This window comes from Poromitra crassiceps (assembly GCF_964638095.1).
Source record: "Poromitra crassiceps genome assembly, chromosome: 5".
Classification (NCBI taxonomy): Eukaryota; Metazoa; Chordata; class Actinopteri; order Beryciformes; family Melamphaidae; genus Poromitra; species Poromitra crassiceps.
Window position 1 is genome coordinate 27,573,218 of NC_139642.1, and position 27,573 is coordinate 27,600,790.

Here is a 27,573-nt window from a genome sequence, read left to right on the forward strand (position 1 = left end):
GGTTTCAGGAGCAAGTTCAATAAGTAGCCTATTCATGTTTTCTGTATTCATCACATATGGCAAACTATTTTCATTACCCTTGACTACTCCCACTCCCTGTGGGAGTGTTGTTTTATTTAAGGTAAAGTATTATATATTTAGTATTACAATATTTAGGACGGCACGGTGGCTCAGTGGTTATCACTGTCGCCTCACAGCAAGAAGGTCCCGGGTTCGAACCCCGGTCCGTCCCAGGTCCTTTCTGTGTGGAGTTTGCATGTTCTCCCCGTGTCCGTGTGGGTTTTCTCCGGGTGCTCCGGTTTCCTCCCACCATCAAGAAAGACATGTATGTTAGGGTTAAGACTCCTGTCAGTGCCCCTGACCAAGGTACTGGCAAAAGAACTGGAGTTGGTCCCCGGGCGCTGCACTGCGGCTGCCCACTGCTCCTAGTTCTAGGAAGGTTCCTAGTAGAGGATGGGTAAAATGCAGAGGATGAATTTCCCCAAGGGGATAAATAAAGGATAACTTAACTTATTGGTGCTCCAGTATGGATTCTCTGCACTTCATGCATTTTATGATTTTTTTTGTCTTTTCTCTTCTTCTTTTAAATTTTAGGTTGAATGTGTGAATCGCATGTGAGGGGGATTGTTTGTCTTCATGTCCTGTTGTCCTGTTGTGAGCTCGCTAAACCAAATTCCTATCAACGATTTTGAATGGCAATAAAGTATTGAAAACTTGAAACTAGAATAGCACAGTTGCCGTCAATTGTAATGCACAGTTAGAGACAGTAGATTTGATGTTAGTTGAGATGTCCTATGTTGAAAACATGTACACTAAAATAAACAGGAACATTTTGAGGTTTTGTTTGTTTATAGATTATTATTGATTTTCTTTGTCTGGCCCACTTGAGACCAAATTGGGTCGCATGTGGCCCGTGATCTAAAATGAGTTTGTCACCCCTGTATTAAAGCAACCTGACCCCTGTCTAACGGTCAGAAAACATGGACAGCAGAATTCTGATTTATGGAAGCCAACAAGGGAACACCATAAACATATAACCATAAAAACTTTATGACATTGGCACAATCTTTGAAATAAATCTGACAAGAAAGTTAACATCATAAGCTAACAACTTTATGACATTGGCACAATATTTGAAATACAGTAAACCTGACAGAAAAAGTGATGTATTTGCCCAGAGATGGTGGGAGTGGTACGCCTCCCACCTCTGAAGCTGCCAGAGCTTTATGTTCTCTGTCTACTGCGGCCGTCTATTCTCCCACTGTCGAAATAAAGATGAATAATAGTAAGGATGAGTGCACCACCCACTCTTCTTAAATAAATAAATAAATAAATAAATAAATAAATAAATAAATAAATAAATAAATAAATAAATAAATAAATAAATAAATAAATAAATAAAAAGAAAGCTGTACAAGACACCCAGATCAAGTCTAGAAGTCAAGAAAAATAACATATATATATACCTGAAGCTATTTTTGATTTCCTTGGCGGAAAAACAAGAGATCTCTACAATATATCTGAAAAACACCTTCACCAGTTTCCAAGACAGAAAGAAAACCATTTCCAGGAAAAACCCTGCAAAGCTCAATGAAGTCAAACTAATGTCAAAGGCAGCACGGACAAATCATCTCCATAAACAGCGACTTCTCACCACTGGCTCCTAAAGCCAGCACACTGAGAAAACTAATCAGCCAGCTATCAATCTGGGAACCCATCGGTTAAACACATTTTTTTTCTCTCTCTCTAACCTCTGGGGGCAGGTTCGTTTTATGTCTGTATAAACGAAACTCGAGGGGCTCCGTCGTAGCGGAAGAAAATCCCTTTTCGCTCCCTGCTGCCATTGGCTCCAACCGACCGACTCTGACCATTTATGGATTTCCTTTCCGGTCCGTGCGTGTCGCTCTCAAATCCCTCCATCGCTATAAAACAACAACAACATCGCTGGCTCGCTGCTAGTAGCAACTTTCTACACGCTTACAATGGTAAGTCTGAGTACACACCGGCGGTCACGTCCACTCCATTTTGATGGGGTAAAGCGCAGCATGTGAGCCTGCCCCTACAAGCGCTGTTACACAGCTTTTCACCGAGCGTGCCGACAGATTTTCGATGCAAGTCGAAAGTCTGTCTGGAGAGATTAGGCAGCTATATACAGTATACTGCTCTGTTTCTTTTAGCTCACCACAAGCTTGTGATATTTAATTAAAGGCCATGATAAAAATGTGCAGTTTATTGTGTTACAGGTGGTTTAATGTGGATCCCTGATTGATTGGTATGACATAGGGTTGTCATTTAGGGAGTGGGAGTGGATTCGAGCAGCATATAACGTGGCAGGAAGTAGCGGATCCCTCTGCCATTTTTCGACTACCCGTGTGATCACGGAAGCCATATTCTCTCTGTCGGACCTGTTTTCCGCCTTTCTCTTAATCCCCTTGTTTTTGGAGATATTTTGGTTAAGCATCAAAACCAATGGACGGAGGTGAACCCTGACTCGCCTCTAGACCTCAGCCTGAGCTGGCCAAGTGACGTTGATCTGCACAGCTCCACCTGCTGTTTGTGGCTGAGCGGCGCTGGGTGAGTCCACTTCCCCTTTTGATACCTTCCTAAATGACAACCTAGCTGTTGGGCTGGTTCTGTCGTTGTTGTGACGGGTCTGGTTCATTTTAGACACGAGCCTAATTCTATTGTTGAGAACTGACCCTTCACAATTGCTTGTTGTTGAAATCTCCACATTGTTCTGAAGTGGATGAACGCAGTCACTCAAATGTGTTGTTGTGCTGCATAATTGTTTTTGTATCTGAAAGTCGTTTTCTACTACATGCAGTATTTAGGGAAGTGGTGATGATTTAAAGGAGACCATTAGGGAGAGGTAAATGTTTAAGATCGCAGATCAATGTAAACGCTTTTCCAGGGGAAAGCTGAGGGAGTTCAGGAGAGGAGAAAGTTAACTGGAGTGAAGAGCTACTAAAGACTGTTGTTATCCCCCGTTATCATGGCCACTGCCTGTTCTAAATGCATGCACACTAGGGAGAAGAGATGCAGTCAGATAAGATGAAATCAGAATATTGGTAGCAACTTTCTGTTGCTATACAACCATTGTTCAAGTTTCTGGTTTATGTGATTATAAATGATAAATGAACTTGAAAAGAAAGAGGTCAGAGTTATGAACAACTGTAAAACCTCCTTAGCGTCTAATATTGATGGAGTATGTGGCTCAGAAACAATTGTTGAGCTGTGGTGACAGCATTATTATTCTGACTTGTTAACTGTGTTATAAAAGTCATGCATTTGTGGTTGAAAAAGTGACTCCACAGAGAACACGGTAGTCCGGCCGAGGAAATTCACCATGCTATGAAGTTAGGCATGTGGAGTGGTTCATATCACATACATAACCCTTTTCTTCTTCTTGACATGACTGGATTTTTCATCCATGGAATTACCTTTTATAAGTCTTTATTTCAAAAAGCGTCAGAGGTTTACAATCATCATCATCATCATCAAAAGGGAGCAAGTGGGCTCTGTTTTTCTGTTAGTTTGTTTCCATTTTTGTCGCCCTGATGATGTCACAATGTCTATGACATCATCGGTGATGTCAACAGTGACATCATTATTGACCAAAATCATCTTATGACATCACTGATGGCACTGATTATGTCATAGAGGCATTGTGACATCATAAATGGGAGATACCTCAGGATCATCAACTCGAGAAAAGGCCTATGACCCCTGCTGAGAAAAGCAAACTCCATGGGCCAGAGGCCGAGCTGCGTATGCGAGCTGCAGGGCGGGCGTGGCCGTGCAGCGGCCGGGCTAGTGAGCCCGCGCAGCGGCCGAGCATAGGGATCGAGCGTGCGTAGTGCGCGAGATGCCTAGTGAATATAAATACACAATAAATCACAATCCAAAGATTCGGGTTTACAAAAGGTATACATAGTGTACATCATAATATCAATCTAGTTCATGTGCCAAGATTTCACAGTGCGAGCCATACGTTTGCTAATACTGGAGTACCTGCCAAGAAGTAATATGATATATATCTGTTAAATACATGTATAATAAAGTTTGATTTAATGTTAATTATATATAACCTTTAAACAGACTATAAAAAAGCTCACCGACATGGGAACAGTAATAATAAGTTGACTGGACGACACAGACACATACTGTACATGCACACACACACACACACACACATGAAAGATCAGTGGATTGTATAATGGATTGTAAAATCATCTATGTCATCTATCTTGTCTGATCTGTGGTGCCGTTAGGAGGAGGCCGGCCTGGGGCAAATAAAAAGTGAGTGAAATTTTGTAGAAAAATGACACGACTTCTTCAATCAGATGATGTCCTAACCTTGAATGAGATGGAATAATTTGAGATGGAATAATTGGAGTGTAGTTTAATGGGAGGCTGGAAAAACTGGCCTAAGCATTCAATATATGATTGTCACTTTCAGAAATGTCTGCTCACTGTGAGTTGGGAGGTGGCTGCTTGATTAACCGAACTGTGACAGAACGTAAAGTAACTAACTCACCTTTTGATTCCTCCTTCCGTTTTCTCTGTGTGTGTGTGTGTGTGTGTGTGTGTGTGTGTGTGTGTGTGTGTGTGAGGTGTGTGTTATGCGTGATTCACATAATTGAACCATTTGAAAACACGATAAATAGAATGAATCACGGATGACAACAAAGCTTGTATTTTCCCACTCACGGCTCCAGCGGCTGCCGGGGGCGCACCGCCGAACATTTTAATGACGCTAGATGAAGCTATTAGCGCTGCTGTGACTGAGCGACGGGCTGGATTTTTTTCGGAAATGGCGGGCGGGATCGTCATCTGTCTACAACGAATCCGTGTGCTTTGCTGCGGCCTGCGGCAACAGAACAACAGAACCAGAGAGTGATGCGCTGCTTATTTAGGTGCAGATGCAAAGGAAAGGAAAGGAGGAAAGGAGGAAGGCAGAAGAGGAAAGGGATCTAGAAGAAGAGCAGAGGCTAAGGGCGAAACATACAGTATGAACGTGGTGACCCACTCACTCTTAATGAGTCATCAATCAGATTGATACGAGTCCTCTCACAGCGCCATCAGAGCAAAGCGTTTGGAACGTCATTAATTTCCATTACGGAGCGCCTATAGTTTACTATAGACCCCAATCTTCTCCAAGCCGCCATCTTTACGATCACAGCATCTTTTAGAGATCCCTTAGCCTCTTGTACCTGAAAGCCCATTATTCTCAGATACCAGGTCAATCTCTTTAATGTCCAAGTGCACCAGGGGGAAAATGACGTGATCTCTGCCTGAAAGCACTTATCAATCTTTTTGAGCTGTGTTCTCATTTCAACGCCACAATTCCACTGCCTTGACTCCAATCGTCTTCAACCTTACCATTTACTTCCGTTGACAAGACAGACCCACTGAACTCATTGCATTTTCAGACTAGAATTTTTGAGTTCTGTGGGTTTGAACAACTAAGCTTGGCTGCGAAACGTGCGTTTGTATTATTATTATTTCTTTGCATGCAGCCATACAGTATATCACATTCATGTCCAAAGGACAGTGGAGAAAATGAGCCTAACTACTGTAGATCTCGCTGACCAGGATTGAACCGTAGAGCAGAATAATAATATCGGACAAACATCAAGAAACATCACAAGAGACAAAAGACGATTTTAGAAAGAAGACATAACAGCCAGTCAGCCACCTACTGTATAGACGGTTTTCACCAGAACGCAACCCCACAGCACTTCCTTTTTCTCAGCATTCGGCAAACTGCAGAAATATTCACTTGACATTGTTACTTTTGTTTTTCGCTGCTCAGCTGTATTGATGGTTTTCACGGAATGGTCAGTCCTGCACTTGAATGTTTTTTTTTCTTTTATGTCCATAGCAAACACTGCAACAGGAAGTGAGCGGGGGTTCAATTTAGAATGTTTTTGTTGTCAAGTTAAAACCGTCTATACAGTATAATGGCACCACCAGCCTTATATATATACATATGTATGTGTGTGTGTGTGTGTGTGTGTGTGTGTGTGTGTGTGTGTGTGTGTGTGTGTGTGTGTGGTGTGTGTGTGTGGTGTGTGTGTGTGTGTGTGTGTGTGTGTGTGTGTGTGTGTGTGTGTGTGTGTGTGTGTGTGTGTGTGTGTGTTTGTTTGTTTGTGTAATGACTCATTGTATCACAAGACGGGACTGGCAGAGGTGGAAGTTAGTAAAGTGCTGTTGTGCTGCTGTAGTTTTCAAAGTCTATGTTATTATTTGAGAATGTCCAAACCCTCTCCCGTTTCCTTACCAGCGAGGTGAAGATGTACGTGTAGTGGACCGACAGCATTCCCAGCTCCGATGCCTGGAGAGGGAAGAAGAGAGAAGAAAGGTATGAAGTAAAGAGAAATGAGTTGGCGGAGGGAGAACAAAAAGGGACAAAAAGGCAAAGGGGACGAGATGAAGTTTGAACAAAAAGACGTTAGGTGGAGGTCAGAGACGGCGACAAGCCGGGAGACGGTGAACAAGACACCGAGGGGAAGGAGTAAAGGAGAGAGACGTTGAGAGGTCAGTGATTCTGTGTAGCTCGAGCAGGCAGCAGAGATCCACGTCACATCCTGATAAGAGCCCACACCGTCTTATCTGACGACGCCTCTCAATGGAGCAATTAATTTCTGAGGTGTATTAGTATGCCGCTCTGCACGCGGGCCTTACTATTGGATTAAATCAGAGTCGCACTGAGGAGCAGTTGTGAAGGGCAGGGCGAACTTCTCCTCGTTCCATCTCATTCAAGTCATTATCACAAGAATACATCGCTCGACGGGGCTTCTGTTCAATTACGGTGCAATGGGCGTCACGATTAAATTCACTAAATATTTAGTACACACATTATATGCCACACCAAAACATTTGAAAGAACATTCTCTTCTCTTCTCTTCTCTAAAACTAACTTCAGCGTGGTGCAAAACACCTCTCTTCAAATTCAGCATCTGTTTTGGTTTTCCAGACCATGTGGACCATGCAGTGACAATTTTTTTTTAGTAAAATTGATTGATTGATGGATTCCTAACCGTATCATATCGAAATCGAATCGGGACCTTGTGTATCGGTATTGAATGGGGAAATCAGTGGTGATACCGCGCCCTATGTTCTACAGTACTGCAGCTTTCGGTCAGAGTGCACACGGTTTGCGCTGGGCCATTATTCTGGGCCCACCATCTTGTTCTGTGTAGTTGTTGTTTGTACTGTAGTTGTTGTTGTTCTTGTTTCATCAGCTTTCTTCTGTGCGTCGTCCTACAGTATCATTCTATTTGTGTGTGTGTGTGTGTGTGTGTGTGTGTGTGTGTGTGTGCGTGTGTGTGTGTGTGTGTGTGTGTGTGTGTGCGTGCGTGCGCGCACAGCAGCGTAGGCCTGACTGAGCGAGATTACATTCAGAATGCTAGCACTGCAGGCCTAAAGCCCTCTGAAGGCTAAAGCCTCAGACAGTGAGACCTTTGTGTGGCGAGGGCTTGATGTAAGATGTAAACAGACAAGTTAGGGGGAATCTCTTGCGAGACAAAGGCAAATTCTGCCCCTTTGGGCAAGATGGCCACCCTTATCATCACAACGATTCCAACCACTTGACTGTGTAATCGAATCTGAGCCTGGCAAGTATGCTGGCACACAGCTTCAATATGTTTGGCAACTACTCTGTAGACAGTCCTCATGAGGGAGACTGCCAACCTTCCACCACACCACCGCAGGAAGTCTCTTGACAGACGGACGGCATGAAAAATAAAACAAAGAAGAAGAAGAAGAAGGAGAGATACAGGGATGGAGGTGCAAGACCGCAGAGGGAGGGACGTGTGGAGAAAGAAAGTGAAATGGGTAGATGATTACAGCATAGAGAACATAGTAGAGAGAGAGACAGAGAGAGAGAGAGAGAGTGAGAGAGAGAGAGAGAGAGAGAGAAAAAGGGAGACACAGGAAAACATGGCTCCATGCAGAGCAAAGGCTGTGCTGTCATGGTGAACCTGAGACAGAGCTACACTTCCTCACAAAAGGTGAAAAATATAAGCTATAAGCAGGGATAGCGGAACGCATCTGAACTTGGGGGGGCGTGTCGGGGGGGCGTGTCCCCCCCGAATCTCGGCAGCGCCGAAGAAAATTTTATGTTTTTTGGATTTAGGATTATTAGGATTAGGATTAGGATTATACTGTTGTGATGTCATTATTCAGTATCTTCTCCTTTTCTATTATTAGTATTAGTATTAATATTAAATACTGAGTATCTCATGAAAAACTATTAATATTGCATCTTTTGTGTTTAGCTCCGTCTCACAGCAGGCCCGGCTCCAGAACCAAATTACAGAGGGGGCCTGCCCCTAGCTTGGGGGGGCCAAGGGGGTCCGGGGGGATTCTCCCCCGGAAGAAGATTTTGTACATTTTAAAGTAAAATTCGTCAAACTGGTGCATTTGAGAGCAAAAGGAAGAGGCTAAATCTATGAGGAACTACACACATCTCTAATGTGTTGTGACTTTACAAATAGGCCTAAACAATTAATATTAAATGTATTTACACATTGTGCACAAATTGCATTCATTGTGACAAATTTACAATAGTTAATTAATATCCAGCCAGAATCATTGCAAATGGAGGTTCAAAGTAACAGTTAGCAATAGCATTCAGTTAATCAATGCCTAATGACAGCCAGATTCCGTTTTAAACTTTAAAACAGAAAAACGGAAAAACGTTTTTAGCACACACAAAAAAAAAAAAAAAAAAATTGAATGGGGGGGCCAGTTTAGGGAATGGGGGGGCCCGGCCCGGTCAGGCCCCCCTCCAACGCCGGGCCTGTCTCACAGCATTGTAACATTGTAGTGCAGCAAGAAAGGAAAACTACTGTAAACATTTGAACCACATTTCTTGTTTAGAACCTATAGCTAGCAACATCGCCATCTCCTGAAAAACATTAATATTGCACCTTTCTTGTGGCTACATCACAGCATCTACTGAAAAACATTTATAGTGGATCTGACTTGTTTAGTTCACTTTAGATTCACATCACATCTGAAAAACAACCAGTCGAGTGTAATAAGTAAATGAGGTTTAATTGTAAAAAAAAAAAAAAAAAAATCTAAAAAAAAAAAATCTAAAAAAAAAAAAAAAAATTTTTTTTTGGGAACTGAAAAGTACCCGGGCCGCGGCCCGGGTGGCCCGGGCGGTTCCGCGATCCCTGGCTATAAGCCCTCGTTCACACAGGATGCCGAACGTAAGCAGAACTGAAGCTTGAAGCAGGCACAAGCTGAACGTACGCCTTAAGCCCAATTTATGCTTCGTCTGCCGACACTTTTGAAACGGTCGCCGACAGAAATGAGGACTTGAGTCGACACTTTCAAGTGTCGGCGAGAGGTGTCTGCTACCTAGTGAAATTTCTAGTGTCGCTGACTACGTCACATAATGTCGCGCAAGTGTGATTGGCTATATAGGCTATATATTCGCTGAAATGAAATTAATGAACGTGTCCCCACTATTTGTATCAGCATGTCCTTGATGTATGACTTCGTGAAAATCACAAAGAACACCGTGACCAACTTCCCAGAGAGAGAGGAGGTGAGTTGTGTGGTTGTGTGTCATTATATGCGGCTGCAGTTACATCTTGCCTCTGACGTGGGTTCACTGACAGCATTCCCTCTCTTGGCTGTCTGCACTAGTTCTCTGCCTCCCTCTGTCTATAGCGTCACGTGACCGTTGAGCCGAGGAGAGAAGCATAAATGCAGCAACATGAGCGACACCTTATTTTTCGTCTGCGACCATGTGCTGAGCGACACTTTCTAATAAGTATAAATTAAGCTTTACCGTTCACACAAGACGCCTTGTCTTTGCCTCTCAGCGCCTACTCTCGCCGCCTTGAACCCGCCCACAACTCCCATTGACTTCATGCCTCACGGCTTCACGGCTTCAGCGTCACGCTTGGAAAGTCGGCGTCAGGCCTGAGTGATCGCTTCGGCGTGGCGTGAGCGTGGCTTCGACAAGGCGTCAGGGTGGCACGCGTGCGGGTGGTGTGAACACCTTCGCCTGTTAACAAGGACGCCGAAATGAAACTTGTGGGTACAGCGTAGGTACAGCTTTGGTTGAGCGTTGCTTCGGCGTCCTGTGTGACGGGAGCTAAGTTAAGAGAAGCTGTTTCTTTGCTACAGTATAGTAAGCTCTCCAATTAAAGCTTAGCTTTTCAATGTCTAAATGCGTGCTTTGGCAATATGTACAGTGTTACGTTATGACAATAAAGCCAGAGAGAGAGAGAGATCCCACTGTGCCCTCCACCCATTGCTTTGTGGCACAGGGTTGCTATGGTGACTAGATGACCACTGATGGCAGCCTGAACACTTGATTCACTTGATTGATTGAGGTGAGAGATTGAGTTAGTATATGTGTGTATATATATATATATATATATATATATACAGTATACATATATATATACACACATACATACACACAAACACATTATGTATATATATAGTGTATATAGACACATACATACATACATATATACATACATATATAATATATGTGTATATACTGTATATACATACATACATACACATTATACTCGCTTGCTCTCTCTCTCTCTCTCTCTCTCTGAGATGGAAACAGAGAGACTATCTGTTCACATGAGAATCTCTCCTCTCTCCCACTGGTTGACCCCTCCCACTCTGTGTGTCCTCTGCAGGTATGATCACCTCCACTCTTGTCATCCATCCATCGTCTTGGAGGAATAATGAGGTGTTTATTAATTACAAAAGAGGCCATATGTTGCCCCCCCGCCTGCCTGAGCACCATGGCAGCTTGTGCTCCCACGCGCACCTTTATTGATGCAATCAAAGCTCTTTAGAAGCCATAGAAGCCTCCTACGTCGTCAACATAATGCTGGAGTCAAAGTGTCGCAGGCTTCTGTAATGTGTGCTGATGTTAGTTCCTCGTGTGTGCTATTAGCAGAGACAGCGAGCGCGGAAAGGTCACATCGATGCATCGCTGACACAAATAGTGCTGTCACATCAGAGATTTTAATGTCGCCACTCAACTTTTCTTCTCCCACATTACGAACTTTATTCCTTCGTTCATTACATTGTTATGTTTTTCATGCAGAAGGCGTTTGTAGGAAAGGCATAAACAGGCGGGTAAAACAGAGCGATAAAAGTATTACGGTCCCTGTCATTTGCTTCACAGATTTATGTTTTGATCCACAGCATGTAGACAAATATGAGGAATTAATGTCAATGAAACTTCTTCGTTGTTGTTGTTGTTGAGTCTGTTTTTACTCGCGCTGATCCACTCAACTGTGTGGAGTTCTCACTTACAGACAATGATTTGTGGAATACAATGTGATGTAATGCTCTCATCCATATAATTTGATGTAATAGGTTTGTCTGACGAGGTGCATTTGCTTTTTATTACCTCTGCTAAGGAGGCTAGAGTGTATGTTTTCAGTTAGACGTTTATGTTTTCTTGTGTTCACACATAGGTTTATAGATGTTTTTTATTTACCTTGACAGTTTCGACGAGTCACTCTCGTCTTCTTCAGAAGCAGTCACACAGCCGCCAGTTGCTGAAAAGCAACTGGTTGACACGTCATACCCGCGACTGCTTCTGAAGAAGACGAGAGTGACTCGTCCAAACTGTCAAGGTAAATAACAAACAAATCTATAAACCTATGTCTGAACACAAGAAAACATAAACGTCTAATTATAAATGAAGACATGATGAACATCATTGAACTAGTGTATGTTTTCAGTGTCATTTGTCGGTCTGTCTGTGTGTCTGTCTGTGTGTCAGTCTGTCTGTCTGTGTGTGTGTGTGTGTGTGTGTGTGTGTGTGTGTCTGTCTGTCTGTCTGTCTGTCTGTCTGTCTGTCGGTCTGTCTGTGTGTCAGTCTGTCTGTCTGTCTGTGTTTGTGTGTGTGCGTGTGTGTGTGTGTGTGTGTGTGTGTGTGTGTGTGTGTGTGTCTGTCTGTCTGTCTGTCTGTCTGTGTGTCTGTCTGTCTGTCTGTCAGCAGGGTTACGGAAAAACTACTGGGCCAATGTTCATGAAACTTGGTGGAAGGGTATAGCATGGGCCAAGGAAGAACCCATTATATTTGGGAGTGGTTCTGATCCGACGCACGACATTTGCATATGACAGCAGAATGGAGTATTGGCCTCGGCGGAGGTCTGCGCTCTCCGAGGGCACTTCCAGTTTGTTTGTCGACTCTCTCTGCTCTGCCCCGTTTCTTGAAATGCTGAGCCCAGCGGCAAACACACATAACTCCACCTCATATATATTTACTTGCTATCCAAGAGTCCAAATGCATTATACCATGGCCGTGCAAATTATTTATACGTTGTGTACATTATTCAGTGCGCTCACACAATGTGCGAGGAATGCAATCTCAATGTCTACAGGCCAAGGCAATCAAAACTGAAGACCAAAAACGATTGAGCAGCTGGAAAAATCACTCTCTCCACCTCCCATTACTTTCAGCCTTGAACACTTTTTTTTTTTTTTTGCTGCCACTGGCGATTTCAGTTCTTTGTCCTTATCGAGATGTATGAGAATGATATAAACAACGTGGATCAAAATAATAATTGTAATCAGCTCTTAAACAACTGCGTGTGGTAATGTTGACGAGCAATGAACACACTCACCCGTTCCAAAATGATGTGGGACATGGTGGCGTTGGCGTCGACGATAATAGTGGCCGTCTTGTCGTCTCGTATCTCCTTCAGCAGCGGGGTCGGATCCTGGCTGTCATCGAGCATGCGCACCGACAGGGTCTCCTTAGAGATGAGGAACTGCCTGAGGAGCCGCTCCAGGTTCAATAAGCCTGATGCCAACACACGCACACACACGCACGCACGCACGCACACACACACACACACACACACACACACACACACACACACACACACAATACATGAGAAGATTACTTGTAATAAAGGGAACCCTCTCCCACATGGATGGAGGATTACCATAACTTTAACTTTTTTTTTATGGAGTATTTCATGAAAATCTGAGACGATCGCCATTGCATGTTCTTCCGCCTTACCAAACCTCACGAGATGTAGCATTCCACACTATCGCATACACAAAAAGGGCAGGAATGATAGTGTAGCAAGGCCAAAAGGCCAGTGCCGTGGATGCCCCAGAGCATGGCCGTAAGGCCCCTTCTAAAATTAACTACCCAGTACCCACAAGGCCAGTTTGGCATATGGCCTGTTTTGCCCTGGCCGCGGTGCCCTTGGATTTCCTCAATTAAAACCGCATGCGACACAGCCAACAAACAAAACACTCTCAGTAGCAGTAGCCTGCATATGAGGCATTCAGGGAACCTTGGTCAATTGTAGCGTCTACCGATAGGCAGACACTTTGAGGCACTTAAGGGACATCTGTAATTTGTAGCTACAGAAAATAACCCCACACTTGCATTATCATGTGTTATTGGAGATCTAACTAACTTTGCAGTCCGAGCCATCTTACATAATCATGTGCTACATCAACTTTGAGCTAGCTCAAAATTCAGCTCAGTTTTAAGAGTTTTAAGCCTGAAACCAAGCCAACCAGCGACGTATATTTTCAAAATGTCTATGGAGAAAATGAATAGGGAATCCTCTGATAGAACAGGAGCTGAGAAAAAGTGGGTGGTCACTGTTGAGCTCTATAGGATTCAGTTTGAAAAGGAGCTGGCTAAACAGGTTTTACGTCGCTTTACAGAAGGAGGTAGCTAAAGTAATATAGTAAAGTAACGAGTAATGTAACTAATGACTTTTGATACCAAGTAATAAGTAAAGTAATTGTATTACTCTTTAAAGGAGTAATCAGTAAAAGTAACTAATTACACTTTCTGAGTGACTTGTCCAACACTGCACACAACAACAGTCAAGTGCTCTAATGAGGTGCAGCAGCGCCACCACACACCGAGGTTCAGTTATTGCATAATTCCCCCCCCCCCCTCCTTCCCAGTTCATTCAATAGTGCAATACTAGTTGGCGTGACTGATTTGTGAGCCCAACTATTTCGGAGAGATAGCACCCTATTCACCATATGCAATTATAACCCTTATGCATGTTATTTGTACCTCTATATCAACATGATGGGCCGCAGTTATTTCACTGCTAATTAAATAGACTCAGTGAAACACTCAAAGTAAAGCTGACTGACTGCACTTGTCATTTTTGCTTCTACTTCGTTTTTGTCTGAATGCTTGGTGTAGAATATTTTAAAATGGCATTAACTGTGTTTATCCACTAGGCGGATCCAAACCTCACTTCAGTATTGCTCCTGAGAAAGTGAGTATTTATTTGAATCTGAAAATAATGCTAAATGTAAATTAATGTAAATAAATGTAAATATGTAAATAACGTTATATAACCCTACAGCGGGTTTGGTTCCCCCTGGCGGCCAAGTAAAAATAATAATAATAATAAAATGCTGCCATCACATTCCAATGGTATGAGGCCATGTTTCATCACACATGAATGCAATTGTGCTCTTTGGAGTCACAAGAGTCTCAGCTTTGTTGCCTCCTGAATTTCTACAATTCCATGAGTGTTTAGGTAAAGCTGCGTTCACACCGACCTATTAAAGTTTTTCGCTGGCATCGAGTTTACATACAAAGTCAATGCAAACGAGCGATTGAGCATATATTCGCCCGGGAGAAAAATTGCTGGGCGTCCGAGCGGCAGAGACAGAGCGATAGGGAGAAAATACGCTCGTCGCCCCAGATGAAATATCCCAACTCGAGCGAAAATACGCTGGCATCAGTCGCTCGCTGTTCAACGCTGATTGGCTGCCGTGTGAGAGCGAGTCAAGGATCACACTGGCTTGGAACAAACCGCTGGTTTATTGTGTGGCAACAAACTGCATTGACAGATGATTGACAGGCTGACAGCTGACATGAAGTGAAGTCTGTACTACCGGTATAGACCTCGCGTTAGGAGCACGCTGATAGGCTTAGCTTGTAAACATCTACGGTGGCTCGTAGTGGACAAACATCATGACATTGCGTAACGTTATAGCTCCCACATGTGCGTCAATTCGTGTGCCTGCTGATGAGCGATTTAAACAGAGCGACAGAGCGATTCCAAAGGGTTGAATCAAGCGACAGAGCGAAAAATAAATATCTCGGTGTGAACACAGCTTAACACAGTGTGCAGAAATAGGGAAAGAAAAAAAGGCGAGAATAACATCTTTTCACTGAATGCAGCTGGCTGTCTTTAGGACCCTGGAGCTCTTAAACCCTATGTCAGAGGTAAACATGGCTGTGAAGCTAGACTCCTGCGGTTCTAATGACTCCACTTTAATCCTTGTACATTTTGTATCGCTTGTCTGCACTTTTTAAGTGGAAATCTTTTACCTTGACCATGTTATTATTACTCTGCAAAGCACTTAACTGATTGCAGCCGTAATAGAGCATTCATACAAAAGTAGTGGAGCAGCACTAAAACACTAGGGGTTTCTTACATACACTATATTTATTACATGCGGCCCCATTCCTCTTTGGGTAAGCTACATGGGGCAACGGGGGACAAAGTGATTGGTGATAAGAGGCCAATTATTCATTTGTAAGGAAGGGTTGGTGTCAGGCCCGTATCTAGACTGCCACACTAGGGTGGGCTGGTAGGGGGCAACTTTGGCGGTAGGTTGCCAGAGGTTGTGGGTTCGGGATGGGGATTAAATTGCATTATATTCAGTGGCGCTGGAAGTACTTTTAGGTAGGAATGGACTCTCGGTGCTGCCTGGGGCAGCGCCGAAGAAAATTTGACGTTTTTTGGACTTTCATCCAAGAATATTTAATTTTAAATTAACATTAGGATTATACTGTTGTGATGTCATGATTCAGTATCTTCTCCTTTTCTCACTCACTTTCATGTAACCACCTGCTCTCCCTGTAGTCGTTTTACACTACAACAGACAGCAACACAGGCATAAACACTGAACCAAATTGTTCCAGTAGGAGTCACCATTCTGTTTTGGGTCACCATCTGTAAGTAGGAACTTTCACTCAGGTGACAGGCCAATGTTTACAATATTATTGTCAAAACTATTAGCAAACTGTACAAACTAACTATTTACAAAACTATTGCTATATTTCCAAGACGTTTAGTCTTATTCAAACTCAAACTGAAAAGTGACAAAGAAAATTACTTTGAAAGCAGATTGACTTACCCTAAAAATAAATAAAAATACTTCATCCAGTTTAAAATATTCAACTCCATAATATTTCTTTTCATTAGATGAGCTTATTTCTCAAATCAAATTAAAGCTATAACTACTGTTAGGTGCCCTAAACTAACTAATCCAGTGGTCTCCAACTTTCGGGTCGCGACCCTAAGTGCGGTCGCCTGGAATTCAAAAAGGGATTTTTTTTTTTTTTTTTTGGGTGGGCAAGATTAATTTTTGGGTGGGCATAGCCCACCCCTGCCCCCCCCTAGAATCGGCCCTGGTTGGTGTATTATAGTTGCGGCTTGATATCTTGATGTGAGAGCGAGGTCTAGGAACCTGTTTGAAAAAATAGTCATGCCCATTTACCTTTGCAAAAAATAAACTTTTTACACCCACTTCCCAGTGAGCTAGCATAACAGGGTTGGTCCTATTTGTCTTGATGTCTAGTTTCCGCTAATACCAGAAGTTCTACTCGAGCTTAAAAACGGAGCATGCGAGAGCTTGTCAAAGACCGACTGCGCCCTGCCATCTTCTTCCCACACGGGCCCCCTGGCGGCTGCGGGGCCCTAAGCAGCTGCTTAGTTTGCTTATAGGGAGGACCGGCTCTGAGGAAGTGTAAATACAATCGGAAGTTCCGATTGTTTGTGTTTACACTTCCTGTGACTCATAAACCTAGTCTGACTCAAAATGTGAGTCAAACTAGGTTTGACCAGGTGAGTCAGACTAGTTTGAGCAGGTAAAACAGCCGGCGTTTTGAACAGGAAGTCGTGATACAATGGGTCAAGTAGGCGGGGCTACATAAGGTGAAAAGCGTCTGCCAGATGCTAACAGCTCGTAGCCTCCAAATAAGTGGTGTGATAGAGGACGTCGCTGTTAATTATTTGACCTCACCACTCTGGACTCACAGATCATCATCATACAACCCTGCTGTTGTCCTGCAATACAAAAGAACAATAGAAAAAGATTGATGTTTTTGTCCACTCTGAGCTGTCAGTTTACGCATAAAATACAGACCTTTCTCCTAGAATACATCTGTGTTAATGTTCTGCGATAGCTTAGCTTAGAATCTCTCATTGTTCCTCCTACATGTAGGTATTTGTATGTAGGGATGTTTCAGCAACTTCTCTTGTATCCGACACTAATAGATCGTTTGACTCCGGTGAGGTAAGTGGGATAGGATTTGCCCTAATTAAAGTATAGCTGACTTAATGAAAATGCTCCCAGCAGCACTGGAGCAGAGGCAGACTTCAGACACTCATACTGGAGCAGAGGCAGACTTCAGGCACTCATACATTGAGTTTGAATGAGCCTTCAAAGCCCTGATGAAGACCTTGCAGGTCGACACCGGTCAGTTTTTTAAGTGTTCATTGTAAGCCATGTTAGAATAACGTTTTTTTTAATTCAATTCAAGTATCTTTTTTCCTTGCTCAACGTATGAGTGCCTGAAGCCTGCCTCCGCTCCACTGATGATTTTGAACCCTTTTGTTCAAAAGCACCTACGTTTTTTTCTCCTTGAGATCAGTCCTTTGAGCACACCACCACCACCTCCGTTCACAATGTGCTCCCAGCAGCATGTGTTTACATTCATAATATATCAGCAGACCCTCAGAGGTGGGCTCATTTCCATATAGGAGTATGAACTCACTCTCTACAGTACATGTCAGTTACAATGCTCTCACCTTGGGAATTTGGCAAAACTCCTAACAGTCATAAAACATCTCTTGTTAAAGGTAGAGGAAAGTCATACAGTGTGAGAAGGACATGCTGTGACTTTGTGGGGGAAGGACTTAAATCAACTGATCCTCTATCTGCCATTTCTATAACTGAGCCTCTATCTGCCATTTCTATAATGAGGTAATAATGAAATGGCATAGCAGAATGTGGATTCAACTGTGTGATCATGTGTCTTTTTTTCTCCATATTTTATTTTCACCTTTTTATAGAACATTAAACAAACAAGAGACTCACCCTCACTCTCCACTTTTCCATTCCTGACTAAAAACCTACCTGTTCTCCCAAGCTTATAACCTCCCCTACCCTTAACCCCCTCCTCCACCCTCCCCCTTCTGCTTTCCATATATCCCTGATTAGACATGTTCATTATTTGTATCTGTTGCCTGTTTCTATATTTCTGTTTTTCTGTTGACTCCTATTGTAAGCGTCTTTGGGTCATTGAAAAGCGCTATATAAAATAAATGAATTATTATTATTAATTAAGACAAACAGGCTCAGACACAGGAAAAGAAGAGAGAAAAAAAAGTGGTGCTACTAGCCGCATAAGGTGCTCATGTGCTTGTAAGAGATATTGTGTATGGGGATCCTACGCAAGGGGTCCATGAGACATCAGCCATCCATCACCCCTAACCACTTGTCATTGTTAACCTGGTCAAAATAGGCCAAAAACAGGTCCAGGATAGTTGAGAACCTTCTAAACGAGTTGGCTCTCAGGAACCTGAGTCTCTCCATCTGTATAACAGAGATCATATGTCCATCAGCCACACCTGAAAAGAAGGTGAAGAGGACTTCCATTCCTTCAGAATGAGTCTTTTGGCGACAGTTGTCCCCAGTGTCAGAGACTGTTGCACGGCTGTAGGGAAGTTCAGAGAGGACTCCGAGCAGCCGAAGATGCCGAGTTCTGCCTCCGGCTGCAGGGTTATCTTGTAGGCCTTAAGGTGGTATTATGCTCACCCTGCCGTGAAGGGCGCGGGGGTGGAGCGAGGGCCGGGCGCGTCAAATGACGTACATTTGTTGGCCGTGGTTATTCGCTACCTCCGTCGGGCGCTCGCCGTGTGCCTGATTTTTTTTCTCACAGCGCGAGCAACGCACGGCTTCTCTCCAAACACGGCCGCTTTCAAGCCACTGAGCCCTGAACACTGAGCTGTGTTTTCACCACATTTCTTGACCCATGTGGTAGGCTATGAACTTTGATTTGCAACTGTTCGTTTTTAGTCATTTCACCAAGTAAATGTGTTGTGTTGAGAGCATTATTGAGAGAGATTAAAAGCAGCACAGAGTAGGCAATCAGGGCTGAGAAGTAAAACGGCTTTCAGTAAAAACAAGTTTGGTGATTCCTTCATGTGCTGATGTGCGGTCATTTGAGAGTGAAAGCGCACTCAGTACTGCACATAAAGCGTTTCATTGCGACGGGCTGTCTCACTATTACCATTGTACAATACATGCTGATCACTTGGCTGATCACTTTCTGAGTATAATAGCATCTGCCCCAGCGCGAGGTCTGCACGGTGACTCCCGGAGACTCGCAGAGCTCCACCCCCACGGAGCTCGCTCGAGTATAAGAGCACCTTTAGAGTACCAGTCAAATGTTTTGGCCCATAATCCCGTTAGTGAAGGGCAGAAACAGAAGGCATGAGATAGCGTGCCTTCTGACACCTGACACCTGTCACACAGTGGTGAGACAGAAGGGAAGAGCTTGGGTAATTTATGCTTGGAGTAGTGAAGACGGTGAGCGACTTTAAATTGGATCAGCTGGTGTCTGCTATTAACTGACCAGAGTTGTACCACAGTCAGACTCCTCTCCCATATAATGGCGATCATGTGTCTTGTTTATACCATGGTGACAGCTGAGTTCTTCATCTATCACGTGAGGGACCATTTTGGTATAGCAATTATAACGTATCTAGTTGACTTATTTGATGTACACAGCACATAATGCGAGCTGTACAGTATCGGCCCAGTCAGCGTTATCATGTCTAATAACTTCTGTAATGGTCCGTCTGCCTTTCTCTATGCAGCTGTGTGTCTGTCTTCCTGTCGCTGGCTATCTGTTTCTGTGCGCTCATGAAAGATGGCTCCTGGCTTCCTTCTGCTTGCTCGCCTGCCGCCTGTGCTGTCAAATCAGCTTCCTCCATACTAACGCAGAATAACTCTGATGAGCTTGAAATAGCTTCAAATAAACCGCCCTGCTCCTCTCCCCGTGCGTCCAATCTCTACGGCTTCTGGCAGGGCATCAAATACAATTTCACGTCGACTCAACATTAGAACTTTAGACAAGAAACGAGGACACACACACGTGCGCGCACACACACACACACACACACACACGCACGCACGCGCACACGCACACACGCGCACACACACACACACACACACACACACACACAGAATGATACTGTAGGCCGGGCGATGCACAGAAGAAAGCTGGTATTGTCTTTAGTGTTGTGCCTGCACAGGATTCAAAGGGGAGTACAGACTTTGAATGTTGTTTTCTTTTGGCTGGACTGCTTTACAGCAGCCATGTTGTTCTCTGTTTGCTCTGTTGAACCTGTTTCCATCAAAACAGCAACATGCTGCTGAATCAAGAATTCACTGTTGTCCAGTTAAACTTGCATGAGTCCCTTCACAGAGAACATTTGTTTTAGAGGAATTTTAGCAGGCCCCGCCGGGGGCAGGGGATGGCTAAATTAGTCAGTCAGTCAGTCAGTCAGTCAGTCAGTCAGTCAGTCAGTCAGACAGTCACTCACTCACTCACGGACATTTAGTGAGGCTAGGGGAAAGGGGCCATAGATAGGGATAGGAAGGTGGTAGAGAGTCTGGGTTTGAGGGATGGGTAGGTGCTAGGGGGCATGTGGGCAGTGGGAAGTATAGGGGGCAAGGGATGGGGCAGGGCTAGGGAAAAGGGGCTGTAGCTAGGGATAGGAAGGTGGTGAGAGTGGGGATTGGAGGGCTGGGTAGGGGGAGTGGCTTGGGGGATGTGGGTGGTGGGGTGGTGACATAAAGCGTAGTGGACACACTACTGAGCTGTGGGCTTAAAGGGTTTGCGCTTGTTCGAGGCGTGTGTGTGTGTGTGTGTGTGTGCGTGCGTGTGCGTGTCTGCGTGCGTGTATGTGTGTGCGTGCGTGCGTGCGTGCGTGCGTGCGTGCGTGCGTGTGTGTGTGTGTGTATGTATGTATGTATGTATGTATGTGTGTGTGTGTGTGTGTGTGTGTGTGTGTGTGTGTGTGTGTGTGTGAGTGTGTGTGTGTGTGTGTGTGTGTGCATGCTACTGAGAGTGGATTCCCTCATTGGCATGGACCACACATGACTCTGGCTCTGCACACAGCACAGATAAAGGTAGAGACTGACATTCAAGCTGGGCAACCACTCATTTCCCTTTCACATACTGTCACCAGGGGATGAAGGCATAGATACACACACACACACACACACACACACACACACACACACACACACACACACACACACACACACACACACACACACACACACACACACACACACACTGCAGTATCCTACACTCACCTAGTCCATTTGCATAGAAAGCCAATACTCTACAGCAGGGATACTCAACTTGCTTTGCCCAGGGGCCACTTTCGTGAAATGATAGAAGGCCAGGGGCCAGTTAATAAACAATCAATACACATTTTTCTGTAGCGGATTGTAGGTTTTTGGGGTGTCAGCCGGAGTTTAGTCTGACAATGTTGTGCACACCGGATAGTTAGTTAGGTTAAGTACATAGCCTACATACTGTAAGTGCCTGGGTAGCGAGCAGACGGCGGTATTTGACAATTTAGCAGCTAAATCATAGGTTATTGAAAGATATTCCATATTCCAGGCTGAAATGCTATAACAGAAGTGGAGTATTGGCCAGAATGACATGAACATGTGGACACGTATTCAGCGGGTATCTTGCATGTTGCGTTCAGGTTTTGTCTGAGTGAAATGTTCTATGCTCTCTTGTGTCCAAGTAAAACGCTTTAAATAAGGATTTTAAGAAATGTCTATGGGGAAGTGAATGGAGCATTCACTCCCTCAGGTCCTATAGGGGTAATCTCGTGATGGCGAGACTTAGGTGCTAAAGACACTCCCCTTCCCACTGACTCACACAAATCACCATAAAAGTCGAAACATCACTACTGACTACAATATGTAAACAGAATGATGGCACTTTTTCCACACTGCGGTGATGCTGATCTGATCTGCTCGCTCTGATCTGCTCCCTCTGATCACTCCCCTTCTGTTTCTGCCAGCAGCATTCATCATCAGTGTTCACACTGCACACAGGGAACTGCAAATGTGACATTCATTTGTATGCGTTTCTCAGTTTGTGTCGACAGTAATATTGTGGAGTGGGTGCGCTAAATTGAAAAAAAGAAATCCAAGGTTAATACCTTGAGAATATGGTAACAAGAGTTCAGGTCAGCCTCCTTTGTGTGCTTTAAATTAAATTCTGTTGATGCGTCTATTGATGGAAAATTCCATATTTCATTGAACCAGATGAGTAAACAGCCTGGATCCTCTCATTGACAGACGCAAGACTTTGTATTCTACTACAGACTCATGTGCAGGACACATGCACATACACAAACTATTGTACACACACTCTCCGCAAACACTCTGCAGAATGAAAATGCCTCTTTTATGCTATATATGATATGTTATTATTATGGTTATTATATCAAACTGATTTCTCCAAACAGCAGGTATAGGAGCCTTTAAAGCCAACCAACTGGCTTCTATCCATTTTGTAAAAAAGCTTTTTCGAAAACAAAATACTGGAAAGACAACTACTGTAGTACTAACACCCCTGCCACCATCATCACCATCACTGCTATTAGTGCCACCAACATATCACTATCATCACCGCCATCATCATCATCATCATCATCATCGTCATCATCATCATCATCATCCCCCCTGCTATTCTCATACCTTCATTCTTGCCCTTTTGTACAGTTTCCCTCTCATATTGTATTCTGAAGACATTCAGCCACTCAGGCACTTCTTTCACTTGATCACCTTTGATGACAGGTTGCTGATGGCAGAGTGTGAATCACTGAGCAAGTACCCAGCTATGGAGCCCAGCCAGATACAGGAGCATACCTGAGATGAGGCATTGTATTTGAGGAGGAAGGCATGCAATTATTAGTAGAAGAGTCAAATAATTTGCATAGAGTAAGTTCTGTTGTATAATTTGAGCAGGTTGTGGTGAAACCTGACAGAAAAAGTAGTGGGAGTTTTTCTTTCTTTCTTCTTTTTCTCCCCCACCTCCCCCCTGCAGGTGCACTGGAACAGTGCAGTGAGATAAAATGCCAGACTTGGCTCTCCAACTGTGCTTATCAAGTGTGGAATAAAAATGCTCTGCAAGCATTTGAGGTCTTGTATTTCGTTGAACTAGGAACCCCCCCCCCCCCACACACACACACACACACACACACACACACACACACACACTTCTGCACTGCGACTCGGGTTAAATTTCACAGCTTATTGGATGTTCTCTTTCAACTTCCTGACAGCTGCACCAATCACCTCACTAATGAAAGTGCCCCCTCTAGTACTATCACAGGGCCTCTGAGTTCCAGAACACTATGCGTAAAGTATGAGTGTGGTATTGTGTGTGTGTGTGTGTGTGTGTGTGTGTGTGTGTGTGACACTGAGTTTTGTGCGTGCACACCACAGCCACACACCGTGTGGGGCCGTGCAGCGCAGCAGGTGTAAAAACCCAACTGCTCAGGCAGTATTGTGGTGATACAGCGAGAGTTCGAGTGCTGCTGCACAGTAGCATGGATAGTGGAGGTTATAGCACAGTAGCATAGTGGAGGTTATAGCACAGTAGCATGGATAGTGGAGGTTATAGCACAGTAGCATAGTGGAGGTTATAGCACAGTAGCATGGATAGTGGAGGTTATAGCACAGTAGCATGGATAGTGGAGGTTATAGCACAGTAGCATGGATAGTGGAGGTTATAGCACAGTAGCATGGATAGTAGAGGTTATAGCACAGTAGCATGGATAGTAGAGGTTATAGCACAGTAGCATGGATAGTAGAGGTTATAGCACAGTAGCATGGATAGTAGAGGTTATAGCACAGTAGCATGGATAGTGGAGGTTATAGCACAGTAGCATGGATAGTGGAGGTTATAGCACAGTAGCATGGATAGTGGAGGTTATAGCACAGTAGCATGGATAGTGGAGGTTATAGCACAGTAGCATGGATAGTGGAGGTTATAGCACAGTAGCATGGATAGTAGAGGTTATAGCACAGTAGCATGGATAGTGGAGGTTATAGCACAGTAGCATGGATAGTAGAGGTTATAGCACAGTAGCATGGATAGTGGAGGTTATAGCACAGTAGCATGGATAGTGGAGGTTATAGCACAGTAGCATGGATAGTGGAGGTTATAGCACAGTAGCATGGAGAGTGGAGGCTATAGCACAGTAGCATGGATAGTGGAGGTTATAGCACAGTAGCATGGATAGTGGAGGTTATAGCACAGTAGCATGGATAGTAGAGGTTATAGCACAGTAGCATAGTGGAGGTTATAGCACAGTAGCATGGATAGTGGAGGTTATAGCACAGTAGCATGGATAGTGGAGGTTATAGCACAGTAGCATAGTGGAGGTTATAGCACAGTAGCATGGGTAGTGGATGTTATAGCACAGTAGCATGGATAGTAGAGGTTATAGCACAGTAGCATGGATAGTAGAGGTTATAGCACAGTAGCATGGATAGTAGAGGTTATAGCACAGTAGCATGGATAGTAGAGGTTATAGCACAGTAGCATGGATAGTGGAGGTTATAGCACAGTAGCATGATAGTAGAGGTTATAGCACAGTAGCATGGATAGTAGAGGTTATAGCACAGTAGCATGGATAGTAGAGGTTATAGCACAGTAGCATGGATAGTAGAGGTTATAGCACAGTAGCATGGATAGTAGAGGTTATAGCACAGTAGCATGGATAGTAGAGGTTATAGCACAGTAGCATGGATAGTGAAGGTTATAGCACAGTAGCATGGATAGTAGAGGTTATAGCACAGTAGCATGGATAGTAGAGGTTATAGCACAGTAGCATGGATAGTGGAGGTTATAGCACAGTAGCATGGATAGTAGAGGTTATAGCACAGTAGCATGGATAGTAGAGGTTATAGCACAGTAGCATGGATAGTAGAGGTTATAGCACAGTAGCATGGTTAGTGGAGGTTATAGCACAGTAGCATGGATAGTAGAGGTTATAGCACAGTAGCATGGATAGTGGAGGTTATAGCACAGTAGCATGGATAGTAGAGGTTATAGCACAGTAGCATGGATAGTGGAGGTTATAGCACAGTAGCATGGATAGTGGAGGTTATAGCACAGTAGCATGGATAGTGGAGGTTATAGCACAGTAGTATGGATAGTAGAGGTTATAGCACAGTAGCATGGATAGTAGAGGTTATAGCACAGTAGCATGGATAGTAGAGGTTATAGCACAGTAGCATGGATAGTGGAGGTTATAGCTCGATGAATGTCCGTCCTGGTATGCAGCATGCCTTTGGGCACAGCTCCACCTCCCATCCTGCCTCATCAGCCGTGGCTGGAAAATATTCATGAATTGGCCACGCTCTATTAGGCTGTCGCCGCCCTGGCTGATTAATGAGGTCGGTGCATGCGGACGAGCTAGAGACACGCCGCCAACTGGCCAGCTGACTGCCGGCTGACAGGGAGGTGTGGGGAGCTGGAGCTAACAGCGAGCTGTGTTCAACTGATGCTGCTACTGTACTTTTACACACGCACGCATGCGCGCGCACACACACACGCACACACACACACACACACACTCACACACACACACACACACACACACACACACACTCAAAGACATGCACACACACAAACATACACAGATGTAAACACACGCACAGAGATTTTCTATTAGGGGAAGCCATGAACGAGGGTCACATGCGTTTGCGGGGGGGGGGGGGGGGGGGGCAATCACTACAGCCATGTCATTTCCTGGACTGTCTGGACTGTGTTGCCAGTGTATAATGCTACATTCATGTGGTGTCAGAGTAATGGGAAAAATGAGATCCCGACTGGGAAAATTCACTCGAAAAGTCTGAAAATTGTGGACTTGCTGACCTAACATCATACGCAGAAACATGGCATATGAAAGTAGATGCTTTGTTGATGGTAAGAACGTTTTTATTTTGTTCACATGTCATTTGTAATATGGTATTACCATTAGTTGCTGCTCACGTAGAGTGACTTAGATTAGTTAGGAAAGTTATCTATTAGCATTACGCCTGATTTGGTTTCCACATTTAGATCATTCCGACACCACAAGCACATCGACATCGGAAGAATGACTTTCCGACTCGGAAAATCGGACCATCTGAGGAGCACATGAATGCAGCATAATTCCAGTATCATTAACCCCCCTTCCCCCTGCCCCACCTGCATCACTCCAGCCTCACCTCTGCTGAGTACCATCACATATCTTCCTATACAGTACTTAGCTCTCTCCTCTCCTAAATCTCCTTTTCTACCTGTATCTACTGTACCTCTCATCTCACTTTATTTAATTTAATTGATTTTCATTTCATTTCATTTCCTTTCCAATCTGCAACCCTCTCTCAGGCTGACACAGAGTAAGAACCCACCCCCACCCCCACCCCCACCCCCACCCCCACACGCACACTCACGCGCACACACACACACAGACACACACACACACACACACACACACACACACACACACACACACACACACACACACACACGGGGCAGAAGCAAAGTAATATCAAAATGAGGTGATTTTCTCTAAACTCGCAAATATAAAAGTAAGAGGATGCTTCAAAGTTTCTTGTATCACTGTTCTTGCCAACGGCGTGTTAATCAAGTCTCTGTCATTAAATGGCACAGAAGAGGATCTGAGTCTTCACAAGGGAGAATGATTGACAGGTACCGGTTCACAGGGGGTGGGGGTTCCAAGCTAATGATGTATTTTTGACCCCTGCAGTTGTGATGGCTTACAAAGTTGGGTTGGGGTTGAGTCAGCAATTTTCTCTTATTAGGTTTCCTCTGATGTATGTATTCTCCTTGGAATTATTTTCTATTCTCCAGTTTTCTGCACAACAACCAAAATGACACATTGTCACGTTTTGAGCAAAAGGAAGCGTACAACAGTAGAACCGCATTGGTCTAATAGAACACACGCTGAGTTCAGATGGCACTGAGGTGGAGATGAGAGAAGCTGCTAAATCTTTCTGGTGTCATAGGTTTTTGATTTAAAGGGGACTCAACACAGTAAAGACCAAAGGCCTGTCAGAGAGGAAGTTGAAAGGCAGAAGCAGAGAGAATGGAGAGAGGCGGGGCGGGGCAGTGTCAGAGGGGCTGATATCTCACACCTATCCCTGCTTCAAAGCACTGCTCTGATGAGGCTGGTGCCACTCAGGGTCACCATGACTTTCCACAGACACTTGTAATGACTCTGCTCCCCGGGCCTACGAGAGGGTGGGAACAAGCCATCATTTAATCTGCCTTCCCATTTTGCAGAATAACTTCCCACAAAGGGATTTCCACCTTCTTTTACGGCCATTCATGTGTCAGTTTAGGATCTCACTAACTAACGCCTTTGACAAGGAGACATATAATAGATCACGGGCTACAAACTCTGTCCTTGTACTTTTATGTCTTCCTTC

At 44.2% G+C, this 27,573-nt stretch overlaps 1 protein-coding gene across 1 annotated transcript in view; it reads right to left on the reverse strand.

The window, feature by feature from the left end:
• Positions 1-27,573, reverse strand: part of grik4 (glutamate receptor, ionotropic, kainate 4) — a gene marked incomplete at both ends in the record, with an annotated part of 259,314 nt that overhangs the window by 132,059 nt on the left and 99,682 nt on the right. Inside the window, 2 exons of the mRNA XM_083637925.1 lie at positions 6,284-6,337; positions 12,636-12,814. Of these exons, the coding sequence (XP_083494051.1) occupies positions 6,284-6,337; positions 12,636-12,814 (233 nt within the window). The remainder of the gene's footprint in view (positions 1-6,283; positions 6,338-12,635; positions 12,815-27,573) is intronic.